The sequence below is a fragment of the Lepidochelys kempii genome, chromosome 2, assembly GCF_965140285.1.
Source record: "Lepidochelys kempii isolate rLepKem1 chromosome 2, rLepKem1.hap1, whole genome shotgun sequence".
Lineage (NCBI taxonomy): Eukaryota > Metazoa > Chordata > Testudines > Cheloniidae > Lepidochelys > Lepidochelys kempii.
Window position 1 is genome coordinate 269,403,286 of NC_136381.1, and position 27,853 is coordinate 269,431,138.

General features: G+C 46.4%; 1 protein-coding gene across 3 annotated transcripts; it reads left to right on the forward strand.

Annotated features, from left to right (window-relative positions):
- Positions 1–6,176: 6,176 nt before the first annotated feature.
- Positions 6,177–19,923, forward strand: LOC140905789 (GTPase IMAP family member 9). Of its 3 annotated transcripts, XM_073329268.1 has the most exons (5): positions 6,177–6,383; positions 11,704–11,739; positions 12,375–12,414; positions 15,834–15,942; positions 18,053–19,923. In XM_073329268.1, exons 4-5 carry the CDS (start codon positions 15,852–15,854, stop codon positions 19,027–19,029), a joined length of 1,068 nt encoding a protein of 355 aa, XP_073185369.1. In that variant the 5' UTR covers positions 6,177–6,383; positions 11,704–11,739; positions 12,375–12,414; positions 15,834–15,851; the 3' UTR covers positions 19,030–19,923. The 3 variants fall into 3 exon arrangements, with proteins under 3 accessions (XP_073185369.1, XP_073185370.1, XP_073185371.1); XM_073329269.1 differs by lacking the exon at positions 15,834–15,942 and having other exon boundaries at positions 11,701–11,739; XM_073329270.1 differs by lacking the exon at positions 15,834–15,942.
- The last annotated feature ends 7,930 nt before the right edge of the window (positions 19,924–27,853 follow it).

A 27,853-nucleotide genomic window follows, 5' to 3' on the forward strand; every position in this document is an offset into this window, starting at 1 on the left:
TGACGACATGACTTACAGGGAATTAAAATCAACAAAGGGGGTGGCTTTACATCAATGAGTATTTCAGGCAGGACTTCATAGAGGGTTCCAATAAGAAATGGTGCACCTAAGTAATTGTTCTTATTGGAACAAGCAGGTTTGTCTGGCCCATGATTGATACATGGCTAGATTTACCTCTCTGTACCTTCTCTGTGAGTGACTGCAGTGTGACCTAGAGAAATGAGTCCCCTAGAGAGGGGAGGGAGAAAAGCAAATGAGTACAAAACAAATCTGGTCTATTTCTTGTTTTGATCCACTCCATCTATCTTTTACATCTTTGGCTGGCAGCAGATGGTGCAGAAGGACTGCATGCCATCCACATCTCATGGCTGCTTGTCAGAAGATGGTACAATAGGACTGCTAGCAATCCGTATCACCTGCCTGCTCACCATAAGATAGTTCAATGGGACTGACTGCAGGACTAAAGAGAATGACCTGGTCAAGTCATTTCTAATGTAGTCCCTGCACCCATGTCTGCCCAGGCGCTCCTGGCCGATGTGGCCAGGAGCACCTCGGACATGACGATGACGGCTACCAGTCCTATTGTACCGTCTGCTGCCACAAGGCAAGGGGTTGCTGCTGCTGTGTAGCAATGCAGTACCATGTCTGCCAGCACCCAGGAGACATACGGTGACGGTTACCTGAGCGGGCTCCATGCTTGCCGTGGTATGGCATCTGCACAGGTAACTCAAGAAAAAAGGTGCGAAACGATTGTCTGCTGTTGCTTTCATGGAGGGAGGGAGGGAACGGGGGCCTGACGATATGTACCTAGAACCACCAGTGACAATGTTTTAGCCCCATCAGGCAGAATTCCAATGGGCGGCGGAGACTGTGGGATAGCTACCCACAGTGCAACACTCCGGAAGTCAACGCTTGCCTCGGTACCGTGGAAGCACTCCGCCGAGTTAATGCACTTAATGCACTTAGAGCATTTTCTGTGGGGACACACACACTCAAATATATAAAAACAATTTCTAAAAACCCGACTTCTATAAATTTGACCTAATTTCGTAGTGTAGACATACTCGTACAATGCACATTCGGACTCCAACTGTTTTTAAAATTGCTGTGTCTCTTCAGCATCCAGGGTAGGGTTTGTGGTGTTAATTTAGGGTCATTTGGACAAAAGGTTCCTGAGATACAGTACCTGGAATAAAAGCCATGCTGGTCAATTTTTACCATTCTTGTAATTTTTTTAATGCATATCTGTGGCTCTAGCTTTAGCACTGGTCTGCCCCAGAATGATATTACCCACTGGGGCTGGACTCAGCTAGTATCTGGCAACCAATTCCATGGCAGGAAAGTAATATCTTAAAAGGTATTAGACGTTCTTTTTGGATTTCTAAATTAGCATGTGTCAGGGACATGTGCCAGAAAAAGTGATTTCTCCATGCACAGCCGGGCTGCTGCGTCTCAAGCCTGAGGTGCTGTGTCTAACAACTAGGTAGGGCAGGTCAATTCCTGTCATCCTCACTGGTTGGCTCAGGGAAACAAGGTGTCATCTTTGAACGTGAGCTCCACCCACGGACTATGAATTCAAATCCTGCCTCAGTAGGTTTCAGGTATGTCTGGAGTTCCCATTGTACTTCTGGCTGCAGCTTCTTTGGAAATTTTTTCCAGAGCAGAAGATTTTTTTTTAACATTTCATTAGTCAAAGTCCTCCATAGTGCACATACCATATATAGGGAGATTGTTTTGAACACTGATATACCATAACAGGGGCAGGGATATTCTTTGTGGTGGAAATGTTAGTTGTTCCCAAGATATGCCCTCCTCCAAAATAATGATAATAATAATAAATTAGTAAGTTGTTTTCAAAGGTTCCAGATTTGTTTTTTTTTTTCTCTTCAGAGCTAGGGAAATATAGTGAGTCTGACTTTCATAACATTTATATCACTGGCCCACTACTGAGCTCAGCTACTCAACAGCATCAAGAAGCAGTTTAGAAATATTTTGAAAGTTAGCGTACAGAACATGAGCACATATACTGCTGGGTGAGTTACCTTCTTAGGAATAGATCGACCAGTGTGTTCACTTGGTGGTTCAGAGGATAAGGTCCTACCAGTTGTGTTCAAGGACCATCCGTTCAAAATGATTTGTTATGCGATTAGCATGCTAGGCACAACAGCACTCAGCCTATCTTTGACTCAGTGTCTGGGGCTACAATGGGGAACCTTCTGGAAATGTGAGTGACTTGTGAGTTCAAGTCCCCACAATTGTACCTCCATTAGATCTACCCAATTGCTTGGATCCCACCCTGAGATGACTCAGTGGGCAGTTCTGTGTCCAGCATGAAGCCCAGCATAGGGGCATTAGGAGGAATTTGTTACCAGACTGAAAATGACTCCAGGAGAATGAGCTCAAGAGTCCTGGTCAGGGCACATTCTGTTCCAGGTGTGGGTTGCTGGACCCCTACTGGGCTGCACTAGATATGATGCACAAGATCTGTGGTCCAAAGGTGAACCTCTGGAAACCAGGAAATGCAGAGTTAAAGTATTGTCCCCCAGACCACACTGCAAATAACCTTAGTTCTCCCTGCTTTGAGTGATGCCTGTCAGAGATGAAAGGACTGTGTAGTTCTGCTGGGCTCTAAGACTATGGAAAGGGGTGTTAGGGATGAAACACTTGGATATCCCTGTGACGGTGCACCCCATCAGGCTCTATGGAAATATGCTTATGAATGTATACATATGACATAACTGGAATATGTTTTATGCTACATATGCCATGTAACATATCTCTGTAAAGGTTATGATCTACTGAATCTATTCCTCCTATTTATATGCATGTATAATTTTTGTGTCCAAAGTTATGAATATTGGCTGTGTACTTGCTTGATTTCTAAGTAGCCTTAGTGAAGCATTTGGTCAGCTTCTTGAGAAAGGAATGTGCAAATTAAGTGCCCAATCAAGAAACACTTAATGAACAATGGATCTTGGAAGACTCCAATCCACATAAGAAGCCTTCCTGGACACATTCAAGATAGCATCTGGGCAACGGCTGCTGCTTATAAAAATTAAGTCATGCATGGACATGTGACTTGCCCACGCGACTCCAAATCTCCATTTTGTAGCTGGATTCTACACAGGGGGAAAGAGAGAGGGAGGGGTGTCCACCCACAAGAGAAAGTCTATTTAAACCCCTGGGAGACCCCTCCATTTGGTCTTCAGCTGGCTCAGGAGATAGCCTCTCCATCCCCAAGGATACCTGAAAGAAACTGAACAAAGGATAGTAACTACAGGGGGTGTGAGTGATTGCTGGACCCAGACTAGAAGGAGACTAGTCTGTAAAAGGAAGCCTTCTGGAACACCTCTGAGGATGAGGTTTTATCTGAATTCAGTTTTCTTACTGTATTAGACATAGACTTGTGTGTTCTATTTTATTTTGCTTGGTAATTCACTTTGTTCTGTCTGCTATTACTTGGAACCACTTAAATCCTACTTTCTGTATTTAATAAAATCACTTTTTTCTTATTAATTAACCCAGAGTATGTATTAATACCGGGGGGGGGGAGGGGGAGGAACAGCTGCACATATCTCTCTATCAGTGTTATAGAGGGTGAACAGTTTATGAGTTTACCCTGTATAAGCTTTATATAAGGTAAAACGGATTTATTTGGTTTGGACGCCGTTGGGAGATGGGCATCTGAGTGTTAAAGACAGGAACACTTCCTAAGCTGCTTCCAGTTAAACCTACAGCTGTTAGGGGACATGGCTCAGACCTGGGTCTGGGTTTGCAGCAGGCTAGCGGATCTGGCTCATACCAGGTAGGGCACTGAAGTCCCAAGCTGCTAGGGCAGGAAAGCAGGGCAGAAGGAGTCTTGGCACATCAGCTGGCAAACCCAAGGGGGTTTCTGTGATCCAACCTGTCAAAATCCCCCTATCTTCTTGACATACCTCGTGGAATATCAGCCTCTAGGGGTGACAGCATTAGTTTTTCTGGCATCCCTGAAATTGTGCATACACTTTTAAAGCTCTCATGCATTCTCTGATTTTAGAGCTTGGAGGCACTAGTGTGATCATCTGTCTCACCTCCTGCATATCACAGCTCAGGAGAAAAGGGATCCCTGCTTCTTCTAGCTGCATCTGCACCTCTCTGCAGCTGATGGTGTGAGCTCTGGCAACCTGCTGCCACTAATTCCTTAGTTAACACAGCTCCACCTAGCAAGGGGCAGTGAGAGTGCAGGAGAAGGAGTGACAGAATAGATTGTGATGGGTATAGGACTGGTCAAAAATGCCCTGTCACAACTGTTATTCAGCTGCTATTTGGTTTTCAACTAAACAAAATTGTCATGAAAACTGTCTTGTTTCCTCTAAAAGTTTTGGTTTTTCATCAAAAAACTGAACACCTCAAAATTGAAAATTTTGAAAACTGAAATATTTCAGTTCAGAAATGGTGCTGTGGTCTCATGGGAGTTGTAGTTCAGTTTCCTCATGTCCCCATTCTCCTCCACAGGCCATGCTCCCCAGCTGGACTACATCGTCCAGGATACACTATGGCCAAGGATTCTACCAAAAAGGGAAGTCACAATGCATCATAGGAGATGCAGTCCAACCAAGGAGCCCAGACTGTTGAGGAGAATGTGAGCATAAGTCATCCAAACTACAACTCCCATGAGGCACCACAGCTGCATTGCCAAACTGAACTATTCTGGGTTTTGGTCAATTTTTTTAAATTAAAAAAATCAACATTTTCCATGTTAGGAAAACATTTTTGGACCAACACTAGATGGATACAACAGAACAAACAGTGGCACATTTTATTAGGGATGAGACAGGACAGGTTCAGTATGGTCCCACTGGCTATTGCCAACTCCAGGGGGACAGAGTTAAGAGTATATGGAGATGGTGGGATGTAGGTGACATCATGGGTGGTGGGTATCATAGCCGTGGGGAGACTGTGCCTCTCCGAAGAGCCTGGCATGGTCCTGCCCATGCTCTGCCCCCAGGCTCCCTCCTGCCTGCTTCTAGTTTCCTTCCCACTCTTCCGTGGCCCAGAGGCTGGGGTGGGCAGGCTGGGGCCAGTGCTTGTAAGGCCCGTGGCTGGGGATGCTGGGGCCATAACGTGTCACCTGCCCAACGCTCTGGGGTTGGGAGCACTGGGGCCAAGCCGCTCGCCCAGTGCTCCGAGGCTGGAGGCCGTGGGGGGGGGTGCTCTGGGCTCGGGGAGATGGGGGCGCGGAAAGGGATGGGGAGGGACAGGGCCTCAGGCAGAGGAGAAGGAACCAGGGACTAGGCTTCCCCAACAGTTTGTTCACCCACCACCCATGGGTGACACTAGTATTTCCTGATTTTCAAGGTTGACTTTTCTTCACCGTTCACTTTCTAGAAGGGCATGCTGGGAAAGGGCTGGGGAACCTGAACTCTGCTTTAATGAAGTCTGTTGCAGTGAATAGCAGAGTTACAGATGCAAGATTCATTTCAGTCAATTGAGGGACGTAAGAGTTGATTGATCACTCCAGTGTACACAAAGCCTAAATTCACTTTGCCTGTAATGTTTAATAATTGTCTTTTTACTTCTCTCCCCCTTAATCCACTGCTTTGCAAGTGGTATCATCTGCATCCTTCACCATCCCCATTCTCTGCTCTTTCATTCCCTGAGGCTCTCTCCTCCCACCACCATAATTCTCCCTCATCACTCTCTCTTCACTCCCTTATCCCTCCTCTCCTTGCCCAGCTTGGCAGGAGACACTGGGAGCTGGGGAGGAGGCTGCCAGCAAGTGGAGAGATAGTGAGGGGGCTGCTGCTAACAGGAGGGAGAAGAATCTCCCTCTGCACCCTACTGCCTTGGCCACTCTCCTATACCCTCAGCCTCAGCTAATCCCTGCAGGGGCCATCACTACCTGCATGTAATAGAGCAAGAGGCAGCTATCTTCTTAACAGACTCTTCACTGGGTGGGGGGAGTGAAAGTGGGGGAATGTCCCTCTTGTCTAATCCCCTCGCCCTGCCCCTGGAGTTGCACCTCTGGTAACTCTTATTGGTGCTGCTGCTCCTGGCCTGTGTTATTCCTCACATGAGTGTTTGGGGCTTTGGCTGCAGGGTGCATTTGTCTGTGGTGTTTCTCCTCTTTGCAAGCAGCCAATCAAGCTACAGGCAGTTTCTGTAAAAAAGTTTCCCAGGGTTGCTTGTTTGGCACAGTTTGCTGATCAGTGTGCTCAGCCTGCAGGCACCTAACTGCACTGCGCTCACCCTCTGCCTTCCTATCTGCACCTCCGAACTTTACCTCTGCCCTCAGTGTGTCCAGTCTATTGACAAAGAGACAACCCCAGGGGATTGTGTCTGTTCTCATCTGACACCAGCAGCCTGGGAGGAGAGTGCCGAAACAAACCAACAGCACAGAGGAGGTAGTGTGTGTGTGTGTGTGAGAGAGAGAGAGAGAGAGTGATGAGTTTTAATGTCCTGTTTTAAGCTAACATTGCCTAATATTTAGATTTGTAAATTTCCGCCAAATATACTTCCTTGCAGTCTGTGGAATTTACTGAAACCAGGGGAAAATAAAATAGTCTTGAAAAGAATTACACTTTTAGTGTTTCATCGTTTAACTGAAGCTAATTTATCTAAATGAAATGTGAATGACCAGGTCTGACTGTAAAGCCTGGTGGTTTTCAAGCTGAAAAATCTAATGTGAAGAAGTAACAAAGGCTTTCATCTCTAGTATCATTTTTTTCATACTCACTGATAATTTTATAATACAGACGTTAAAAGTTGATCAGTGACTCTCAAAGCGCAGCAGAGGATGCTTGGTTTGCCTGGGCACATATTTGGAGGACTGATGCCCAGAACCACACAAGTGGCACACGGTCACATGGGGGTGGTGGGAGGAAGGTGAGGCTGGTGTGGTCGAGGTGAGTGACAGGGGGTGACAGGCTGGGGTGCCCACATCCCTGGGGCACCCTGCCAGGGTCTGGACATGCAGGCTGGGAGGAGACGACCCTGGCACTTCCCTGAGCTGCAGCCTGGGTGTTGGGAACCCAGGGGGAGGAAAGATCTTGCTATGGGGGCAACCCGGTCTGATGCCGAAGTAGCATGATGTACAGTCATGGGGGGTGGGAGGGCAGGACTGCTGTGTCAGCCATCTTGGCTTAACCTCCCACATCTAACAACTCCTTCCCAGCTGCTGCCCCCACGCCTCCAGGCATCTCTCCCATTCGACAGGCTGCAGGGACTGCACAGGGTCCTCGCTAACAGGTCCCCTGTGATGGACGGATTCCCGGCCAGCTGCCTCTTCCTCTGCTCTCGCTGCTCTCGTGCTGGGCCGAGCTGGCCCAGAGCAGCTGGGAAGTGACTGTGCCCAGATGTCCCAGGGCCCTGCTGGCAAGGGGGACGATAGGAAAGAGAGCAGGGCAGAAGGAAGGGGCAGACACTGGGGTCAGGAGGAGGGGGTGAGCATGGGGGCAGGTGGGGGAGTGACAGAGAATGGGGAACAGGATGAGCAGCAGGAGCAGATGCGTAGAGAGGAACATGGGAGCAGAATAAGGGGCAGTGGCTGAAACAGGACAGGGGCAGCATGGATTAAGCTGATCCAAACAAAACACCACCTCCCCTCCAGACTGTTTCAGGACCTTCTGCTGCCCTTCTTCAAACAGCTCGCTCAGATTCACTCCCCTCCTTCTCCTTCAGCAGCAACCCCTGCCCCTCAAATACCTGTCCCCCCTAGCTCCCTGAACCCCTCCCATAACTGTGGCTCCCTTGAGCTGCCCCTGGCTTTCTCAACCCCCTTGCACCTGCTACTGAGGGGTGGGGGGATAGACTAGTTCCACCTTCCGCCCCCCATCTTCATCAGAGTCTGAACCTTGGACTTCAGTAGTGAGTTCTAGCATTTGAGCTATAGGGCTAACTACATTAGCTGGCAGCAGAAGACTGTTATCTTGTGTGAAGCAGCCACTAGAGGATGATGCATAACACTATGTTATAGGTAGGGACAAATATCGCAGGATCTCTCTGGGGAGCAGCATGGTTAAGTGGATGGGATTTGGGTCTGCCACATCAGAGATCTGGTTCCTGTCTTCACCTTGTGTAGATTCTCAATGACATATGAACCCTGGCTTAACTACAGTGGAGAGTCAACTCAGGCTGAGACTTACCAAGTCATGGAGTCCCGGGGCGATGCTCTGGAACTGCTCCCTACGAAGCCAGGCAGGACTCTGGGGCAGTCTCCTCTCTGTGAGCAGCCTGTCTGCAGGACACACAGCTCACCCGGCTTCCACCTTCCTGGGTCTGACCTCAGAGCATTCAGCCTCCTCTGCCCCTCCGTGCGCTTCCCACAGCGAGTCCGCTCATGTGGGGTCCTGGGGAAGCCAGAGGGTCCTGCCCCCCAACTCCACAGTCAGACGTGATTCTCAGCCAGCCTGTAAAACAGAAGGTTTATTAGATGACAGGAACACAGTCCAAAACAGAGCTTGTAGGCAGTGATGAGCTGCCAAAATCTTAACAATCGGTTCCCGATAAAAAGTTCTGATTTAAGGGATGTGCCCCAGTATGTATTTTTTGTACCAAGAGGGTTACCATACGTCCATATTTTCCCAGGAGGAATTTTTTAAATTTAAAAATTCCTCCCGGACGGCGATTTAAGAACCAAAAAGCCTGACCTGTCCGGGAAAATACGGATGTATGTTAACCCCGCCGAAAGTTCTTTTTTAAAAAGATGGGCCTGAGCTAGAAGCAAGCTCCGTTTCATGTGTGGGTCCCCGCCACGCCCTGGGGCTGTGCTAGGGTGACCAGATGTCTCGATTTTATAGGGACAGTCTCAATTTTGAGTCTTTTTCTTATGTAGGCTCCTATTACTCCCCACCCCCATCCTGATTTTTCACACTTGCTGTCTGGTCACCCTAGGGTGTGAACATGTGTGGGTCCCAGCTGCTCCCTGCCCCCCTCATTGAAGCAGGTGTGCAGGGTTACTGCCCTGGGAACTGCAGGGCACCAGTGGATGTGGGGCCAGCTGCAGACAGGGGCGTGGGGCAGGGCTAGCTGGAAGCAGGGGGGGAAGGGCTGGCTGCGGGCAGGCAGAGGGTGCGGAGCTGGCTTGAGACAGGAGGGTGCAGGGTTGGCTGGAGGCAAGGGGGTGCGGGGCTGGCTGGAGGCAGGGCAGGGGGTGCAGAAGGGGCTGGCTGCGGGCAGGATGGTGGGTGCGGGGCTGGTGTGGACAGGGCACGGGGTGCGGGGCTCGCTGCAAGCAAGGCAGGGGGTATGTGCGGCAGGGGCTGGCTGTGGGCAGGGGGTGCGGGGCTGGCGGGAGAGAGGGCAGGGGGTGCGGCAGGGGCTTGCTGCAGGCAGGGCAGGGGGTGTGGGGCTGGTGCGGACAGGGCACGGGGTGGCTGGAGATGGGCTGGCTACGAGCAGGGCAGGGGGTCCGGGGGTGGCTGGAGACAGGGGCTGGTGCGGGCAGGGCAGGGGGTGGCTGGAGACAGGGGCTGGCTGTGGACAGGGCAGGGGGTGCAGGGCTGGTGCGGGCAGGGCAGGGGGTGCAGGGGGTGGCTGGAGGCAGGGGCTGGCTGCGGGCAGAGGGTGCAGGGGTGGCTGGAGGTAGGGGCTGTCTGCGGGCAGGGTGGTGGGGGCTTGCGGGGAGCAGCCCGAGCAGCAGGACGCAGCCCCGGCCCAGCAGAGCAGCCGGGGACCCCCCAGGCAGCAGCGGGAGCCCCAGGGCCGGGGGAGCAGCAGCACCAGGGCTCGTGCCCAGGGCCGGGGGGGCAGCCCACGTGGCTCCCGCAGCAGCGCCCCCGGTGGCCGGAGGAGGAATCACATCACTTCCCGGCCGGAGCCCAGCAAAGCCTCAGCCCCCCCTGCAGGGAAGTGAGTTAACCAGTTCTAAAACTGCTTAAAAATTTAACAGCCGGTTCACACAAACCAGCTCCAGCTCACCACTGCTTGTAGGTACAGGAAACCGGACCCCTAAGCCAGGTCCATCTTGGGGCCAGGGAGGCCAGACCCCAGGTCTGGGCCTTCTTCTCTTTCCCCAGCCAGCTCCAAACTGAAATTCTCCAGCCCCTCCTCTGGCCTTTGTCTCTTTCCCCAGCCAGGAGGCCACCTGATCTCTTTGTTCTCCAATCCCTTCAGTTGGCTCCTTGCAGGGAGGGGCCCAGGCCACCAGTTGCCTGGGCACAGACAATGGCCAACACTCTGTATCATGGCAACTGATGACCAGGGCCCATCCTCTGCAAGAGCCAGCTGGAAGTGTTGGAAAACAAAACAAGAAGTGGAGGCCAGGTGACCTGTTTTTCTGGGAAAGAGACAAAGGATGGAGGAGGGGCAACTGGGCGTGACTGAGCATGGGCTGCTGGAAGCGAGGCGGTCTCCTGGACTAAATCTCAGGAAGGAGATCTAGGGCTCTGGGCTCTGGATTCCCCAACATGGAATTTGCTGAGTTGATGAGCTAACAAGATCTGTTCTACTCTGTGTCCCAGTCAACCAATAAATCTTCTGTTTTACCTCGCTGCTGAGAGTCACTGATGACTGCGAAGTTGGGTGTATGTCCCCTTAGGGGGGTTGGATGTATAGGTCTTCTCCAGCTGTCCTATCCAGGTGGACTCACTGCAGGGAGCTCATGATGGGAACAGGGGTTCTAAATGCTCCAAGATCAGACCCAAGAGGTGCTGAAGCCAAGGAGGCTTGCCCTAGTGAGTGTGTGCCCTGAGGGGTGTCAACCTGCCAGAGGGTCCTGTGTGAACTTCATTCATGAGTGGTTCCAGGGCACCAAGCCTGTGTGCCCATGACATCCTCCTACCTCACCCCTGCCCCCACCTGCCTCATACAGCCCAGCTCAGAAAGCCCTACTTCTCACTGGGTCTGGAAAACAGGGGCAGAGGTGCTAGAAAGCATGTGCAGATTAGCCTTATGTAAGCAGGACATAAGGCTAATGTGCAATGGTTAAATGGGAGTTCCACAGAGACCTGTTTTATTAGGAAGTAGTTTTCTGAGTAGCCAATGCTAGGGGCCCCAGAGGGAATGAACAGAACAGAGAATCATCAAGTGATCCATCCCCTGTCGCTCAGTCCCAGCTTCTGGCAAACAGAGGCTAGGGACACCATCCCTGCCCAGCCTGGCTAATAGCCATTGATGGACCTATCCTCCAGGAACTTATCTAGTTCTCTTTTAGTTATAGTCTTGGCCTTAACAACATCCCCTGTCAAGGAGTTCCACAGGTTGACTCTGCACTGTGTGAAGAAGAACTTCCTTTTGTTTGTTTGAAACCTGCTGCCTATTCATTTCATTAGGTGACCCCTAGTTTCAGGGTCAGGCAAAAACAATGAGACAAATGGTGTTAAATTTGGTCTCTGTCTCATGGTTATTAACTGGTTTTCTTGACTTTTACTGAATTAGGCGTTCAAGAATATATAAAGAATGCAAAAATAAATTACGAATGAAAAAATCTCAGTAACTGTTTTTAAATAAAAACAAAATAATTGATTGAATAAACTAGTGTTTACTTCCTAGAAATACTATTACTTCCTCATTCCGCATTGTCAAACCTCTCTGGTGAGGGGAAAATTGCATTTCCTTGAATGTTGTGTTCTGTCAGCCTGTCGTTGCTTTACTCAGTGTAACTCTATTGACTTCAGAGAAGTTATTCCTGATTTACACCAGTGTGTGCCAGGGGAGAATCTTGCTGTATGTTTTGTAAATAGCTGCAGGAGAGTCTCATTCGTGCTTTGTTTTGTTTTTTAGCAGACGGCTGAATCCATTATGGGAGGAAAACAAAGTTCAGTGAGTATCATGAGAAATGGATCATTTCAGAGTCCAGCTAAATGAAATGTTCTGGTGCAAAGTATATATAGCACTGAGAGACCTGGGTCGTCAGCAGGGGGGATTGAACCTGGGACCTTTGGCGCTAAAGGCATGAACCTCTACTGCAAGAACCTAAAGCCAGCGGGCATTTAACTAAGGCTGTAGACCAGACTTGCTAATCTCTCTCACAGTGGTCTCAGTACCTCTGGTTTACATATATATAATTCACAGAGAGATTAGATTTGTGTTGTGGCTTCATCTCATCTCTGCTCAGCTTAGTTTCCTAAAGGCAGAGCAGCTTCTCTTAGGCAAGAGAAGCCTCCTCTACCACAACTGCACCCCCTCTTACAGCGTGCTTCTCGACCCAGATATTTGTTCCATTTCCCTACTGTGTCTCTGGCCTTGGTATCATCCTTAACCCTGAATGTGACTCCTCTGCCACTTCCGTGTCTACAGATCTGCTGCCTCTGCAACGTGGCTTTCCCAAATGTAATCAAACGATGCCCAAAGTGGCCTAAGGGAGTTCAGGTCGATGCGTTGCTATTTCATGCGTTCTTTATGTCTATGTTCTAATCATTTTACAATATTCACATTTTTAAAATCAAATATTTCAGCCAGAGTTTTATCCTGGATGGCAAACTGAAGACGAAACGGGTAAGAAAATGACAATTTCCCTGTGCTGTCCTTCTTTCTACATGAATTGTCAGCTTGTGATTTTCCGTAATGAAATTGAGAGCCTCGCTAGCACGGGGGGTTGATCCAAAAATCCCGAAATATCTCTTCTCACTCAACAGGTTTGCGTGGGGCTCAGTAGTTCCCTCTCCCCAATTTGGCCTCTTTGCTCAGCTGCAAGGACAGATGCAATCGTTGTAAAAACAAGAGAAGGAGTTGCTAGGTCACGTGTGTGAGATTCTCATGAGCACTGGTCAAAAAGTTTCCATCAAAGCTGGGGTTTTTTTGGAAAATTGGGTTTTCTACTGAACAAAACTTTTCCTAAGAAGTGGGTGCTTTCCATGGCTAGTTTTGACTTTCCCTCAGAAAACCAAGAACTTGTTGTCTTTTGGCAACTGGATTTAGACTGAAAACGTTTTATGTGTTTTGTTTTGTTTGTGTGAACATCTGAAATTTTTCAAAAAGAAAAGGAGTACTTGTGGCACCTTAGAGACTAACCAATTTATTTGAGCATGAGCTTTTGTGAGCTACAGCTCACTTCATCAGATGCATACCGTGGAAACTTCAGCAGACTTTATATACACACAGAGAATATGAAACAATACCATCCCACCACCAACCTCAGCCTGGTCCAGTCCACACAAGAGATCCACTTCCTGGACACTACAGTGCTAATACACAATGGCCACATAAACACCACCCTATACCGGAAACCTACTGACCGCTATTCCTACCTGCATGCCTCCAGCTTTCACCCTGACCACACCACACGATCCATCGTCTACAGCCAAGCTCTGCGATACAACCGCATTTGCTCCAACCCCTCAGACAGAGACAAACACCTACAAGATCTCTGTCAAGCTTTCTTACAACTACAATACCCACCTGCAGAAGTAAAGAAACAGATTGATAGAGCCAGAAGAGTTCCCAGAAGTTACCTACTACAGGACAGGCCTAACGAAGAAAATAACAGAACGCCACTAGCGGTCACCTTCAGCCCCCAACTAAAACCCCTCCAACGCATTATTAAGGATCTACAACCTATCCTAAAGGATGACCCAACACTCTCACAAGTCTTGGGAGACAGGCCAGTCCTTGCCTACAGACAGCCCCGCAACCTGAAGCAAATACTCACCAACAACCACATACCACACAACAGAACCACTAACCCAGGAACTTATCCTTGCAACAAAGCCCGTTGCCAATTGTGCCCACATATCTATTCAGGGGACACCATCACAGGGCCTAATAACATCAGCCACACTATCAGAGGCTCGTTCACCTGCACATCCACCAATGTGATATATGCCATCATGTGCCAGCAATGCCCTTCTGCCATGTACATTGGTCAAACTGGACAGTCTCTACGTAAAAGAATAAATGGACACAAATCAGATGTCAAGAATTATAACATTCATAAACCAGTCGGAGAACACTTCAATCTCTCTGGTCACACAATCACAGACATGAAGGTCGCTATCTTAAAACAAAAAAACTTCAAATCCAGACTCCAGCGAGAAACTGCTGAATTGGAATTCATTTGCAAATTGGATACTATTAATTTAGGCTTAAATAGAGACTGGGAGTGGCTAAGTCATTATGCAAGGTAGCCTGTTTCCTCTTGTTTTTTCCTACCCCCCCCCCCAGATGTTCTGGTTTAACTTGGATTTAAACTTGAAGAGTGGTCAGTTTGGATGAGCTATTACCAGCAGGAGAGTGAGTTTGTGTGTGTATGGGGGTGGGGGGGATGTGAGAAAACCTGGATCTATGCAGGAAATAGCCCGACTTGATTATGTAAAGAGTTGTCACTTTGGATGGGCTAGCACCAGCAGGAGAGTGAATTTGTGGGGGGGGGGGTGGAGGGTGAGAAAACCAGGATTTGTGCTGGAAATGGCCCACCTGTTGATCACTTTAGATAAGCTATTACCAGCAGGACAGTGGGGTGGGAGGAGGTATTGTTTCATATTCTCTGTGTGTATATAAAGTCTGCTGCAGTTTCCACGGTATGCATCTGATGAAGTGAGCTGTAGCTCACGAAAGCTCATGCTCAAATAAATTGGTTAGTCTCTAAGGTGCCACAAGTCCTCCTTTTCTTTTTGCGAATACAGACTAACACGGCTGTTCCTCTGAAACCTGAAATTTTTCAGTAACAGTAAATTCCACCCAGCTCTACTCTGACAGTACAGGTGGGGTTCTGTTGTTTGGGTCAAAGGAACATACTTACATTTTAGATACGATAACGTTTGACATTTCTATGCTCCTGCAGACAAAGGTTTGAGACTGCTGGTGTGGGTTAAGCTGCCTCCTCCTATCTCTGCCAATGCACCTCAGTCCTGACCTGCGATAGACCCTGGCAGGTCAGTGCCGGTTCTCTCCTGAACAAAGACCCAGGCTACGGGTGCGCTACGGAGCTCATGGCGGCCCAGCTGCATTGGCGCAGCTGAACCGCCATGGCGCTGCTAGTGCCGAGAGCTCTCCTGCCGACTTACTTACTCCAGCCTTGGGGTAGCTGTGCTTCTCCCACCCATATCTCGCCGCCCACACCAGTGCGTAGGTCAGGGTAACTTACATTGCTGGGGGGGGTGACTTATTCACACCTGAGTGACAAAAGTGATGTCACTGTGAACTGTCGTGTAGACATGGTCTGGCAATCAAGGCAAACCTTGCAGTGGTTTTGTGACGTGGGAAGTTGTTTTCTATGGTCCAGGACAACACCAAAAGTGGTTCACTGAAGAGCTGTCCTTACACTGGAACTGACAGTTCACACTCCCACCCAACAGAGCTGGGCTAAAGGTTTTCTCTCTCTCCATCCCACCCCTTTGGGGGCTGCAGTAAGTCCCACAACTGCCTTGAAAAAAACCCAAATCCCCCATACCCCCTCCCAGCACTTCTCCAGATTTTGCAAACAGGGAACTTTTCCCAGGCTGCACTGCTGGTGTAACGCCGACAGACCCCAGTTGTCAATAGGCAGGATCGAACTGGGGACCTCTGAAGTTTAGTGGATGAGCCTCTACTGCATGAGCTAAAAGCCAGTTGGCTCTTAGCTAAGGCTGGAGAGCAGACTCATTTTTTCTCTCTCTCTCTAAGTGGTCTCAGGGCCACTAGATGGGACAGAACACCACACCCAGGAGGTGTGTGGGTTAGACCAGCTCCACAGACAATCTCGGCTTCCTGGGTGTGGTTGGAAGGATGGTCTGTGTCTGTGGCATACCCCATCCCTGCACCCGCCTAATTGGTCTGAGGACAGTCATGCTGATGTGGACACAGGTTCGGTGGGACTCTCCTCACTGATCAAGAGTGAGGGGGTCACTTGTGGGCAGGACAAGTGCTCTCGTGCAACTTAGCTCCCTTCCTCCAATGAGCCTTCCACAAATCCTACCCACCATTTCTCCCCCATGCAGGGGCCAGGGCAGTTACTGATGACCCGGAGCAGCCCAACACCACAGGGAGAGGGGATTCAGAAGGGGAGTTTTAATGAAATCACCGAGGGCCATTTTCTCCATCTCCCAGGCCAGTTTCTCTAGGTGGCTGTTCTTCACCCTGCCAGGCCCACCCTCCCCAGCTGGCAGCTCCACTTACCACCTGTCAGCCAGAGCGGCTTTCTCTGGGCTGCTCACCCGTTCGGTGTCCCGGGCTGTTACCCAGCTGATGAACGGCCTCACTGGCTGAAACAGTTGGGAAGGCGCCATTTCCCCTGGTGTAACTCCCCCCTAGCTGTGTGCCATGCAGACTCCATGCGAGGGGAAGAGCCCAGGGGATGCTGTGGCCATTGTCGAGAGAGGGCTCCTCTCTGGGATCCCATTGCTCCTCTGCTGCTGTGCAGACCGGCTACCCATGGAGGTCCTAAGGGGTCCATGCCACGGAGAAGGTGGGATTTGGCTCTAAAGCCAGGCAATGCAGCTCTGGTGCATTTATTCCCCTGGATGTGTTCATCAGCTCCCCTAACTGAGAGTGACAAGAGCTGCTATTGTGGGCATGGTGCATGTTCTCCATCTATTTCTACTGTCTGTACCTCTCCTACAGTGTTTTCTTCCTGTCCTCCTCCTCTTTTCCCTCACCGTTTTCCCTCCTGTTTTCCTTCTCCTGCTCCCCAGGCTCCACTCTTTTCCCCTTTCATCCATCTCTCCAAATTATTTGTCCCTGTCATACATATAAAGGGAAGGGTAAATCCCTTTAAATCCCTCCTGGCCAGAGGAAAAATCCTCTCACCTGAAAAGGGTTAAGAAGCTAAAGGTAACCTCGCTGGCACCTGACCAAAATGACCAATGAGGAGACAAGATACTTTCAAAAGCTGGGAGGAGGGAGAAAAACAAAGGGTCTGTGTCTGTCTGTGGGATGCTTTTGCCGGAGACAGAACAGGAATGGAGTCTTAGAATTTAGTAAGTAATCTAGCTAGGTATGTGTTAGATTATGATTTCTTTAAATGGCTGAGAAAATAGCTGTGCTGAATAGAATGAATATTCCTGTCTGTGTGTCTCTTTTGTAACTTAAGGTTTTGCCTAGAGGGATTCTCTATGTTTTGAATCTAATTACCCTGTAAGGTATTCACCATCCTGATTTTACAGAGGTGATTCTTTTTTACTTCTATTAAAAGTCTTCTTGTAAGAAAACTGAATGCTTTTTCATTGTTCTAAGATCCAAGGGTTTGGGTCTGTGGTCACCTATGCAAATTGGTGAGGATTTTTACCAAACCTTCCCCAGGAAGTGGGGTGCAAGGGTTGGGATGATTTTTGGGGGAAAGACGTGTCCAAACTATGTTTTTTCGGGAACCCAGATAAAGTTTGGTGGTGGCAGTGGAAGTCCAAGGGCAAAGGGTAAAATTAGTTTGTACCTTGGAGAAGTTTTAACCTAAGCTGGTAAAAGTAAGCTTAGGAGGTTTTCATGCAGGTCCCCACATCTGTACCCTAGAGTTCAGAGTGGGGAAAGAACCTTGACAGTCCCATTCCCCTTTTCCTCTTTTTTTGTATTCCATTCTTTCTCTCCCTAGTCTCCTTCCTTTCTCTTTTTACCTCATCACCCAAAAAAATAAAGCAGGGGCTGATTTGCAGAGCTGCTGAGCACCCAAAACTCCAGCTGAAGTCACTTGGAGCTGGGTATGCTCCACTTCTCTGGGAAGTCAGGTCCAAGTTAAACTCCTTGGGCATCTTCTGCTAACTCGGGAGCCCGTTCTATAGCCTGCCCCTGGCTCTTTCTGCTGCTCCCACATTGCTGGGCTGGCTCCTGGTGACTGCGGCTCCTCTCTGCGTGTAGTAGAGGCTGGACAGGGAGCTAATGAGACCTGGTGGCAACACTGCACCATGAGCAGTGATTCCAAAACAGAACAGTAAGGATCCAGATCAGCATCCCTCCCAGAAACAACACCTGCTCCCTGTGCTGGCCCCTCCAGCCCAAAGCCTGCTGTGTGCTTAGAACTCACTCAAATCTGAACCGAGGCCTCCAAAGGTGACCGGCTGTCAGTGCTAACCACCCACTTTACTGCTCCGCTCCAACATGCAAAATGTTTCCACACCGATTAGCTAAGGCCTTACAATAGGTATAATTACAGAAAGGGAAATCCCCAAACACACCCATTGTTACTTTATTATCTTTACAATAACATTGTCAAACTTACTTCTTCCAGGCCCAAGAACTGCCAGCCCGTGCACTGAGATATCCGAACTAAGGATTGTTCTTGTTGGTAAAACTGGATGTGGGAAAAGTGCAACAGGAAACGCCATCCTCCGTGAGAATCTGTTTGTGTCTAAAATCACAGCACAATCAGTAACAGTGACATGTAAGAAGGAGAGCAGGGCTTGGAACGGCAGGGACATTGCAGTCATTGATACACCTGGTCTTTTTGACACAAAAATTCCTTTAAAAGAAACTATGAAAGAAATTGGGCGTTGTGTCCTAGTCTCTGCCCCAGGACCCCATGCTATAGTTCTGGTGATGCAGCTGAGTCGTTTCACTGAAGAAGAGAAAAAAACAGTTGAACGAATACAAGACATTTTTGGGGAAAGAGCTGTGCAGTACATGATCTTCTTGTTCACCAGAAAAGATGACTTAGGTGACACGACTTTAGAAAAATATTTAAAAGATTTGGGTGACAAAGATCTTGAGAAGTTGATGCAAAAGTGCAAGAATCGATGCTGCGCTTTTAACAACAAAGCAGAAGGACAGGAGAAGGAAGACCAGATTTCAGAGCTGATTGCAATGACTGATAAGATGGTGCAACAGAATGGAGGCTCACATTATACTAATGAGATGTATGAATATGCTCAGAAGAAACTTCAAGAAAATATCGAGGAGAAGAGAAAATACTGTCAGGAAGAGAGGGAAAAAAATATAAGAGAAGTGAAATCTTGGTATGATGAAAAAATTAAGAAAATAGATGAGAAATTTAAGAAAGAAGTCTCAAATAATGAAAACTGTTGGAAAAGAGAGATAGACACCCAGAGACAAGAAAGGAAAAAAGCTTTAGAGAAAATAAATATTCAATACCAGGAACAGCTACGTGAACTCAGGGAAAGAGCTGCTGAGGATGTTACTCTGATACAAGATATTTTAGAAGCATTCTCTTCTGTATTTTCAAAAATCAAAGGCTGGTTTTCTAAATGATTGACTTACTATAATTTCTCCTTCTCTTGCCACTTTGCCACTAGTGATGAATGGAGTTTGTGCTTTGTAACACTTTCACCTCCTCTTTTTTTTCTTCACAGAAGTTTACAGTTGTATCAGCTTCTTAGTCAGCTTTGTACTGTCATACCCTACAGCTAATGCATACAAGCTATGAGTAAATGAAGCCCTTAGCATTTGGTCTTTATTAACAACATGTGTTGCTTCCATTGAAGACTCTGGTTACAGCTCTTAGATCTCTTCTGGACTAAAAGTTGGAATAAGCTAGGGTTGATGTATTATATTAATTGTGACTAATATTGCTGTCAATATGGTGGTAAATGTAGACCGTATTTCTGTTCAGGAATCATTTACAGACATCAGAATCTGTTCATTAAAATAACCATTCATAAGTATTCACTGATCAGTTTGGATCAACAGTTCCCAGCTCATTGGTTGTTCGCAAGCAGTTCATTCAGACTAGTCAGTATTCGATATTTGTAAGTTGTGACTGACCACCCAAGTCACATGATATTGTTTCTGCTTCTGGGGGGAAATTTTGTAAACAAGAAGATAACAAATGATCCATGATGTCAATTTTCAGACCAATAATCTGGAAATTCATGAAACCTTCACAATTTGCAAATATTTTTTTACATTCAATTCAGTACGTCTATTCGCTAAACTCTTTGTGACTAAATGTTTTTTAAATATTCAACCAGTTCTAACTGCTGTGTAACTCCCACAGTGCTCCCACATTTACCCATGGATATAGCCTGCCTGTAATCATGTAATTAGTTCTCCTATATTTTCCTGTTTAGCTTTTGATTTGCTGTGAAATGTGATGATTTCCATGAATTATGAATGATTCTATGAAAATAAATTCTATTATTTGTATTTAACCGTACGGCAGCACTTGGGGGTTTTGAACGTGAGGACTCTACTGCAGCGATGTCTACACTGGCAGGTGTGCAGTGCTGCGGTTACTGCGCTGCTCACAGAGCGCTGCAGGGAAAGCGCTGTTGGGTGTTCACACTGTGCTCCTTGTGACTGTGGCACACGGCCACATGAGCAGCTCTTGCAACGCCACAGAGAGCAGGGCATTGTGGTTGCTATCCCAGCGTGCAAGTGGCGGCAGGGTGCTTAGGGAAGGGTTTGCCTTTTTTATAATGTGATTTTGTCTACACCTACATTCTGTGCGTGTCCATAAAAGCGTCCACCATTGTCAAGGTTCCTTCCCCACTCTGAACTCTAGGGTACAGATGTGGGGACCTGCATGAAAACCTCCTAAGCTTACTTTTACCAGCTTAGGTTAAAACTTCCCCAAGGTACAAACTATTTTACCCTTGGACTTCCACTGCCACCACCAAACTTTATCTGGGTTCCTGAAAAAACGTAGTTTGGACACGTCTTTCCCCCAAAAATCCACCCAACCCTTGCACCCCACTTCCTGGGGAAGGTTTGGTAAAAATCCTCACCAGTTTGCATAGGTGACTACAGACCCAAACCCTTGGATCTTAGAACAATGAAAAAGCATTCAGTTTCCTTACAAGAAGACTTTTAATAGAAGTAAAAAAGAATCATCTCTGTAAAATCAGGATGGTAAATACCTGACAGGGTAATTAGATTCAAAACATAGAGAATCCCTCTAGGCAAAACCTTAAGTTACAAAAAAGACACACAGACAGGAATATTCTGTTTCTTGACTTTAGCAAAGCTTTTGACACGGTCTCCCATAGTATTCTTGTCAGCAAGTTAAGGAAGTATGGGCTGGATGAATGCACTATAAGATGGGTAGAAAGCTGGCTAAATTGTCGGGCTCAACGGGTAGTGATCAATGGCTCCATGTCTAGTTGGCAGCCGGTATCAAGTGGAGTGCCCCAAGGGTCGGTCCTGGGGCCGGTTTTATTCAATATCTTCATAAATGATCTGGAGGATGGTGTGGATTGCACTCTCAGCAAATTTGCGGATGATACTAAACTGGGAGGAGTGGTAGATACGCTGGAGGGGAGGGATAGGATACAGAAGGACCTAGACCAATTGGAAGATTGGGCCAAAAGGAATCTGATGAGGTTCAATAAGGATAAGTGCAGGGTCCTGCACTTAGGACGGAAGAACCCAATGCACAGCTACAGACTAGGGACCGAATGGCTAGGCAGCAGTTCTGCAGAAAAGGACCTAGGGGTGACAGTGGACGAGAAGCTGGATATGAGTCAGCAGTGTGCCCTTGTTGCCAAGAAGGCCAATGGCATTTTGGGATGTATAAGTAGGGGCATAGCGAGCAGATCGAGGGACGTGATCGTTCCCCTCTATTCGACATTGGTGAGGCCTCATCTGGAGTACTGTGTCCAGTTTTGGGCCCCACACTTCAAGAAGGATGTGGATAAATTGGAGAGAGTCCAGCGAAGGGCAACAAAAATGATTAGGGGACTGGAACACATGACTTATGAGGAGAGGCTGAGGGAGCTGGGATTGTTTAGCCTGCAGAAGAGAAGAATGAGGGGGGATTTGATAGCTGCTTTCAACTACCTGAAAGGGGGTTCCAAAGAGGATGGCTCTAGACTGTTCTCAATGGTAGCAGATGACAGAACGAGGAGTAATGGTCTCAAGTTGCAGTGGGGGAGGTTTAGATTGGATATTAGGAAAAACTTTTTCACTAAGAGGGTGGTGAAACACTGGAATGCGTTACCTAGGGAGGTGGTAGAATCTCCTTCCTTGGAGGTTTTTAAGGTCAGGCTTGACAAAGCCCTGGCTGGGATGATTTAACTGGGAATTGGTCCTGCTTTGAGCAGGGGGTTGGACTAGATGACCTTCTGGGGTCCCTTCCAACCCTGATATTCTATGATTCTATGATTCTATGATTCATTCTATTCAGCACAGCTATTTTCTCAGCCATTTGAAGAAATCATAATCTAACACATACATAGCTAGATTACTTACTAAGTTCTAAGACTCCATTCCTGTTCTGTCTCCGGCAAAAGCATCCCACAGACAGACACAGCCCCTTTGTTTTTTCTCCCTCCTCCCAGCTTTTGAAAGTATCTTGTCTCCTCATTGGTCATGTTGGTCAGGTGCCGGCGAGGTTACCTTTAGCTTCTTAACCCTTTTCAGGTGAGAGGATTTTTCCTCTGGCCAGGAGGGATTTTAAAGGGGTTTACCCTTCCCTTTATATTTATGATAACCCTCTTTTCTCTTCTTGGTCTGTGTCCCCTGGAAACTTAAAGGACCCCAATTTCCTGTAGGCTGGGTAAGTTCGCTTTATTCTCATTAGAATTGGTGCACAACCTGTATCCCATGATTAAGATACGTGCCTGAGACAGATGCACCTTTATGGTGTTTTTATGGTCTAATATTAATCTTCTGGTTAATTATGCACAGTACTATCACTTAATACTTCTTTTCCCATTATCTTAGGGCATTGGATTATTTTCCAGCCACTCATGTCATCATTTCTTTTCTCCAAGGCTTAAAATAGATAAACTAAAGTCTTGCAGGCTTTAAGCTGCAGGTTCTTGCATTTCAGCTTGTCTTACTCATATCTAGTACATAGTTCCTCTAAACCCTGAACTATCTTATACTTTTATAGTCCTACAAATTCACTCTAATTAACATACAATGAATATCTGATATAACAGAATCATAACATCACATATTAAATGAATAATGAACTAAAATCATTGGCTACACTCAGCACATACTTGTTTTGGGAGATCATTTATCATAATATTAAATAAGGTTGGGCTGATAACACTTCCCTATTTTGTACCATTTTTAATATTATATATATATATATTTAACATAACTTTCCCTACTCTGATTGCATGGTCCTTTTATTGAAAAAAAATCTCTAATCAACCCATCCATTCTTCCCTTTATCCCTGTTGCACCTGCTTTGTACAACAAGCCTTCCCTCCCTACCATGTCATATGCCTTTTCAACATCTAGAAAGACAGCTATCATGAAACCTTTGTGCCTCATACTTTTTTGAATTTCAGTTTCTAATTTAGCAATTGGATCAATGGTGCATCTTCCTCTCCTAAAATCACTCTGCACCTTGTCTCCAACACCATTATTTTCCAACTAGGTGATCAATCTTTGATTCACCATTCTCCACAGAATTTTACCCAGACAGGTTGTTAGTGCAATTGGTTTATAGGCACCCACTTTTGTAGATCGTTTCCCTGGAATTTTTTTCATATTGGAATTACTACTGCATGTTTCCACCCTCCTGGTATCACTCCCCTTCTCCACATAGAGTGTTAATAATTCCAAGATGACCCTCAAATTGCTTCCAGAGAGAAATTTAAACATTATGTTACATATATGATTGCTCCCTGGGGATGTATTCTTGCTGATATCAATAGTTTTCTCAAGTTCTCGCATACAAAACCATTCATTCTGGATAGTATCTTCATATTTACCCCAACTACGTAATAGACCATGATTCTCTTCAGTGAATTGTCTTTAATCTGGTGGAAAACTTCTCTTTGGTTTTCATCATTCCTTATCCCTCAGAAGTTTCTGCTAAAATTTCTGCTTTCTCACTGTCAGAACTTCTAACTGTATTGTCACTCCCAATAAGACCTGGGATGTGGCTACCGTTAGTCTGAATTCCATTCATTTTTCTAATTTGCCTGTATGTTTTTGATGTTTTCTTATATTTGTTTATCCATTCCCAGTACTTCCTTCAACTCTTTCTTTGATCTTTTTAGAATTCCCTGTGCTATTTCCTTACTTCTTTTATACTTCATTAGATCTTCACCATTCTTCTTTTTTTTTTTTTGCTTTTATATAGGCAGTGTTCCTTTCTTTAATTGCCATTTTGCACTCCTCATTCCACAATGAAAGTGAGTTTTTTAGTCTGCGGTACATCAATATCCTAGGTCTGGCCACAGTAGCTGCTACTAGTAATCCCTTTATTAGATTATCATTGAATTTCTGCATGTAATCACTCACACAATGATAATACACAGATTCAGTACATTTACTTGTAAATGCCCACCTGGGAGCTAATTCCATCACCTCCAACCTTACCTTGCCCTTGAAAATTAACAAGTATAGGGAAATGATCACTTCCCATTCCTTCTCCCTTATATACTTTCCAGTTGTATTTACTTGCAATATCTGCTGTGGAAAAGAAGGCGCTACAGATGGCAAACAGGAAACAGCGGCCGAAGACATTCGATGAAGCAAAGCTGAAGAAAGCGATTTCTGGGTTTGACTGGAGCCAGATGGAAAAGTGCAATGAGGACTATAATATCTTTGCTGACAAGCTGAGACGTTGCATAAAAGCAGCTGAAATCGAAGGAGGTGAAGGAAAGAATCTCGAACGAAACGAAAAGCTTGTTGGAGAAGCAGAAAAACATGAAAAAGAGCTCTGTTAACAACCTTGAGTACTCCATTCTGTGGCAAGCTGATACGGCAAAAGATGAAGAACGACTTTGAGAACTTCTAGAAAGAAAAGCTCCTCAAAACAGCCAAATCACACAAGAGCCTCAGGACATGCAAGCGGGAATTGACACAGTATCGATTGAGCGTAACAGCATTGAAGAACAAGGATGGAGAGACAGTAATCGACAGAGCAGGGATGGAGGAAGTCTGCCAGGACTTCTACACACAACTGTTCAAATAAAGAATCAATGTCCCCCTCCTAATGCTCCAAGAGTCAGAAGAATGCATCCCCCCAATAATCGTTAACAAAGTCCGAACCACACTACACCAGATGAAGAAGGGAAAAGCCCCAGAAAAAGATGGAATAACATCAGAAATGATTTCTGCAGGAGGCGAAGAACTTTGGAAGGCCCTCACTTTAAGATTCAGTTGATATCTCGAAGAAGGAAGAATACCATCAAGCTGGAAGGAGTCAAATACCATCTTGCTGCACAAGAAGGGTGATCGAGAAAATCTTAAGAACTACCTCCCTATATGCCTGCTTTCTCACATATACAAGCTCTTTACAAAGGTGATAGCGAACCAACTCTCGCAGAGTCTGGATGAACAACAGCCGAGAGAGCAGGCAGGATTCTGAAGGAATTTCAGCACGATCGACCATATATTTACCCTCAGCCAGCTCCTGGAAAGAGCGAGGGAGTACAAACTCCCACTGTGCATTGCTTTTGTCGACTGTGAAAAGGCCTTTGATAGCATCGAGTTCAATGCAATATTAAAGGCGCTCACAGAGCAGGCCATTAACATGCAGTACATCAGTTTGTTGAAGGAAGCGAATACTGGATGTACAACAGACATTACTCTCCTCAAAACTCCCCTCCACATCCCAATCGAGAAAGGTGTGAAGCAAGGAGATACAATTTCACTGAAACTATTCACTGCCTGCCTCAAAATGGTTATGAATAAGATCAATTGGAGGAGTGGTGTCAACATAAATGGAGAACGATTATCTCATCTCAGATTCACGGACGACATCGTGCTAATTGCCAAAAGTACCAACCAACTGCAAAGCATGCTACGAAGACTCGACATGAAAAACAGTCAGCTCGGCCTGAAAATGAACTGCTGCAAAATGAAATACATGTGATCAGACGTCTTACGAAAAGCCCGAATAATTGTAGCAGGAGAAGAAATTGAAGAAGTGGAACAGTATGTATATTTGGGCCAAGAAGTCAATATGTGTGAAGACCTGAATGGAGAATTTCATCAAGGACGTCTTCAAAGGAAAAATCGAAAAGATCACACATGCAAATATTTTCATTTCAACAGTGCTGCCAGCCATGTTATATGACAGTGAAACGTGGGCACTGACAAAGAGAGAAGAGCAGCGGTTGTCAGTAGCTGAAAGGGCAATGGAATGAGCTATGTTGCGAATCTCCCTTCTGGATTGCATTCCAAATGAAACAATCAGAGAACGCAGCGGTGTGAAAGATATTGTCGTGGAAAGCAGACATAACAAGATGCGATGGGCGGGCCACACGGCACGGTTCACGGACAATAGATGGACCGCAATCATTGCTGAGTGGTACCCATGAAAATAGAAAAGACCACCCCAAAAAGATGGGAAGATGACATCTTTAAACGTTTCAGACAAACATGGAGAAGAAAGGCAAGAGTGCGAGAAGAATGGTGGATGTGTTGTGATCGGTGCAGTCTTAACGACAGCTGAAGACCGATCGATCCAGGTGATCCAGGTGTGATCTGCTGTTATAATTTCTAGGAAAAACTACTATTTGCTGCCTTAAACCTAGTGGGGTGCCATCACTTAAAACATCTAGATTGTTTTCAGCAATGAACTTTTCTAAGAATGCACCACTTTTATCAGCTGTTTTACTTCTCCACAGTTTATTAAGACTATTTAACTCACCACATATAATGTCTGGTCTTTTAGCATTTTTCACCTTTTCTTGTAACTCTGAACTTTTTAATTTCCCACATAGATATTATAAATCCTGTATATATAGAAAATCTGCTTTGGGATCTCAAGAGCATTATTTTCTAGCCTTACTTCTTTATCTACTGCTATATAGTTTAATCTTTCCCTTATGAAAGTACAAACACCTCCTCCTCTTCCTAGTTTTTGGTCTTGCCTAAAGGCAATATACCCTGGAACTCTAAGAGTAAGATTTTCAACCATCGATGTGTCCTAGATACATATGACATCTTGTTTGTTTTTATTTCAAGGATATTTTCTTTTAGTTCTTGGCTATATGCTAGACTGTGCACATTACATATTTCACCATAAACTTCATTCAAAATTGCATGAAGGTGGTTCATTGACAAGTTGCTAATATACAAGTATTTCTCTGCTGCCTTTGGAAAAAATATTTTTTTCTGTTTTTTTTCCCCCTAGTTTGTGGTGTACATTTTATCACTTCTATCATCAATGCAATAAACCTTTATTTTTCATTACTAGTATGTCATCACCTACTCCTTCCACAGTGTTCATCATATTCTTTGTACAATGAGGCTGTGTCTGAAGTTCTTCTTTTCCTGTGCTGACTGTCTCTTCCATCTCCACTGACATTTGAGAGGCTCCTTACAGCTTCCACAGGAGATATGTTGTTAACATTTTTTGTCGTTTGTACCGTTTTAGCTTGCCTGCTGCAATACACCCTCTATATGCCAGACTGTGATTACCACCAGTTACTGCATTTGACCTCTGTCCCTTCTGTACAATTTTCATTGGAATGATTTCTCCCATATTTACCATATCCTGTTTTCCCTTTAGAAACAGCTGCTACATGCCTAAACCATTAGAACTTGTAACACCTGAGGGGTGAGGGATATGTGGCTTGGTTCCGAATATCTGAAACCCTAGTATTACTTTCTAAGTAATGTTACTTAAATGTAATCAGTACAGCTGTTGATGGCTTGTTTTCTCCTCTTCCTTTGCTAATTAGTTGCTTACAGACTACCATTTTATCTTCTCCTATGCTTTTGGCTATCTCATCCTTGGTCAGCTCTAATGGCACTCCATATATTACCCCTTTATTTAAGAACATAAGAATGGCCACACTGAGTCACACCAAAGGTCTATACAGCCCAGTATCCTGTCTACTGACAGTGGCCAATGCCAGGTGCCCCAGAGGGAGTGAAACTAACTAACAGGTAATGATCTAGTGATCTGTCTCCTGCCATCCAGCTCCACCCTCTGACAAACAGAGGCTAGGGATGCCATTCCTTACTGTAGCAGGGTAGTCCCCCACTCCCTCCCTGACAGGGTTGGAGCCAGCCCTGGGAAGAGGGCTGGAGGGCTGAGAGAGAGAAGCTGGGCTGATTGGGAGGCAGCCTCAACTGAGGGCCACGCCCCAAACAGTCCCAGCTGGCTCTATAAAGGCCAGGGCAGCCAAGCGCTTAGAAGGCTCTTTCCAGTCTT

Coding starts and splice junctions, on each gene's coding strand:
- LOC140905789 (XM_073329268.1), top strand. CDS start 15,852: ATGACCCGGAGCAGCCCAACACCACAGGGAGAGGGGATTCAGAAGGGG. Junction 15,943..18,052: donor CCATTTTCTCCATCTCCCAG/GCCAGTTTCTCT, acceptor TACTTCTTCCAG/GCCCAAGAACTGCCAGCCCG.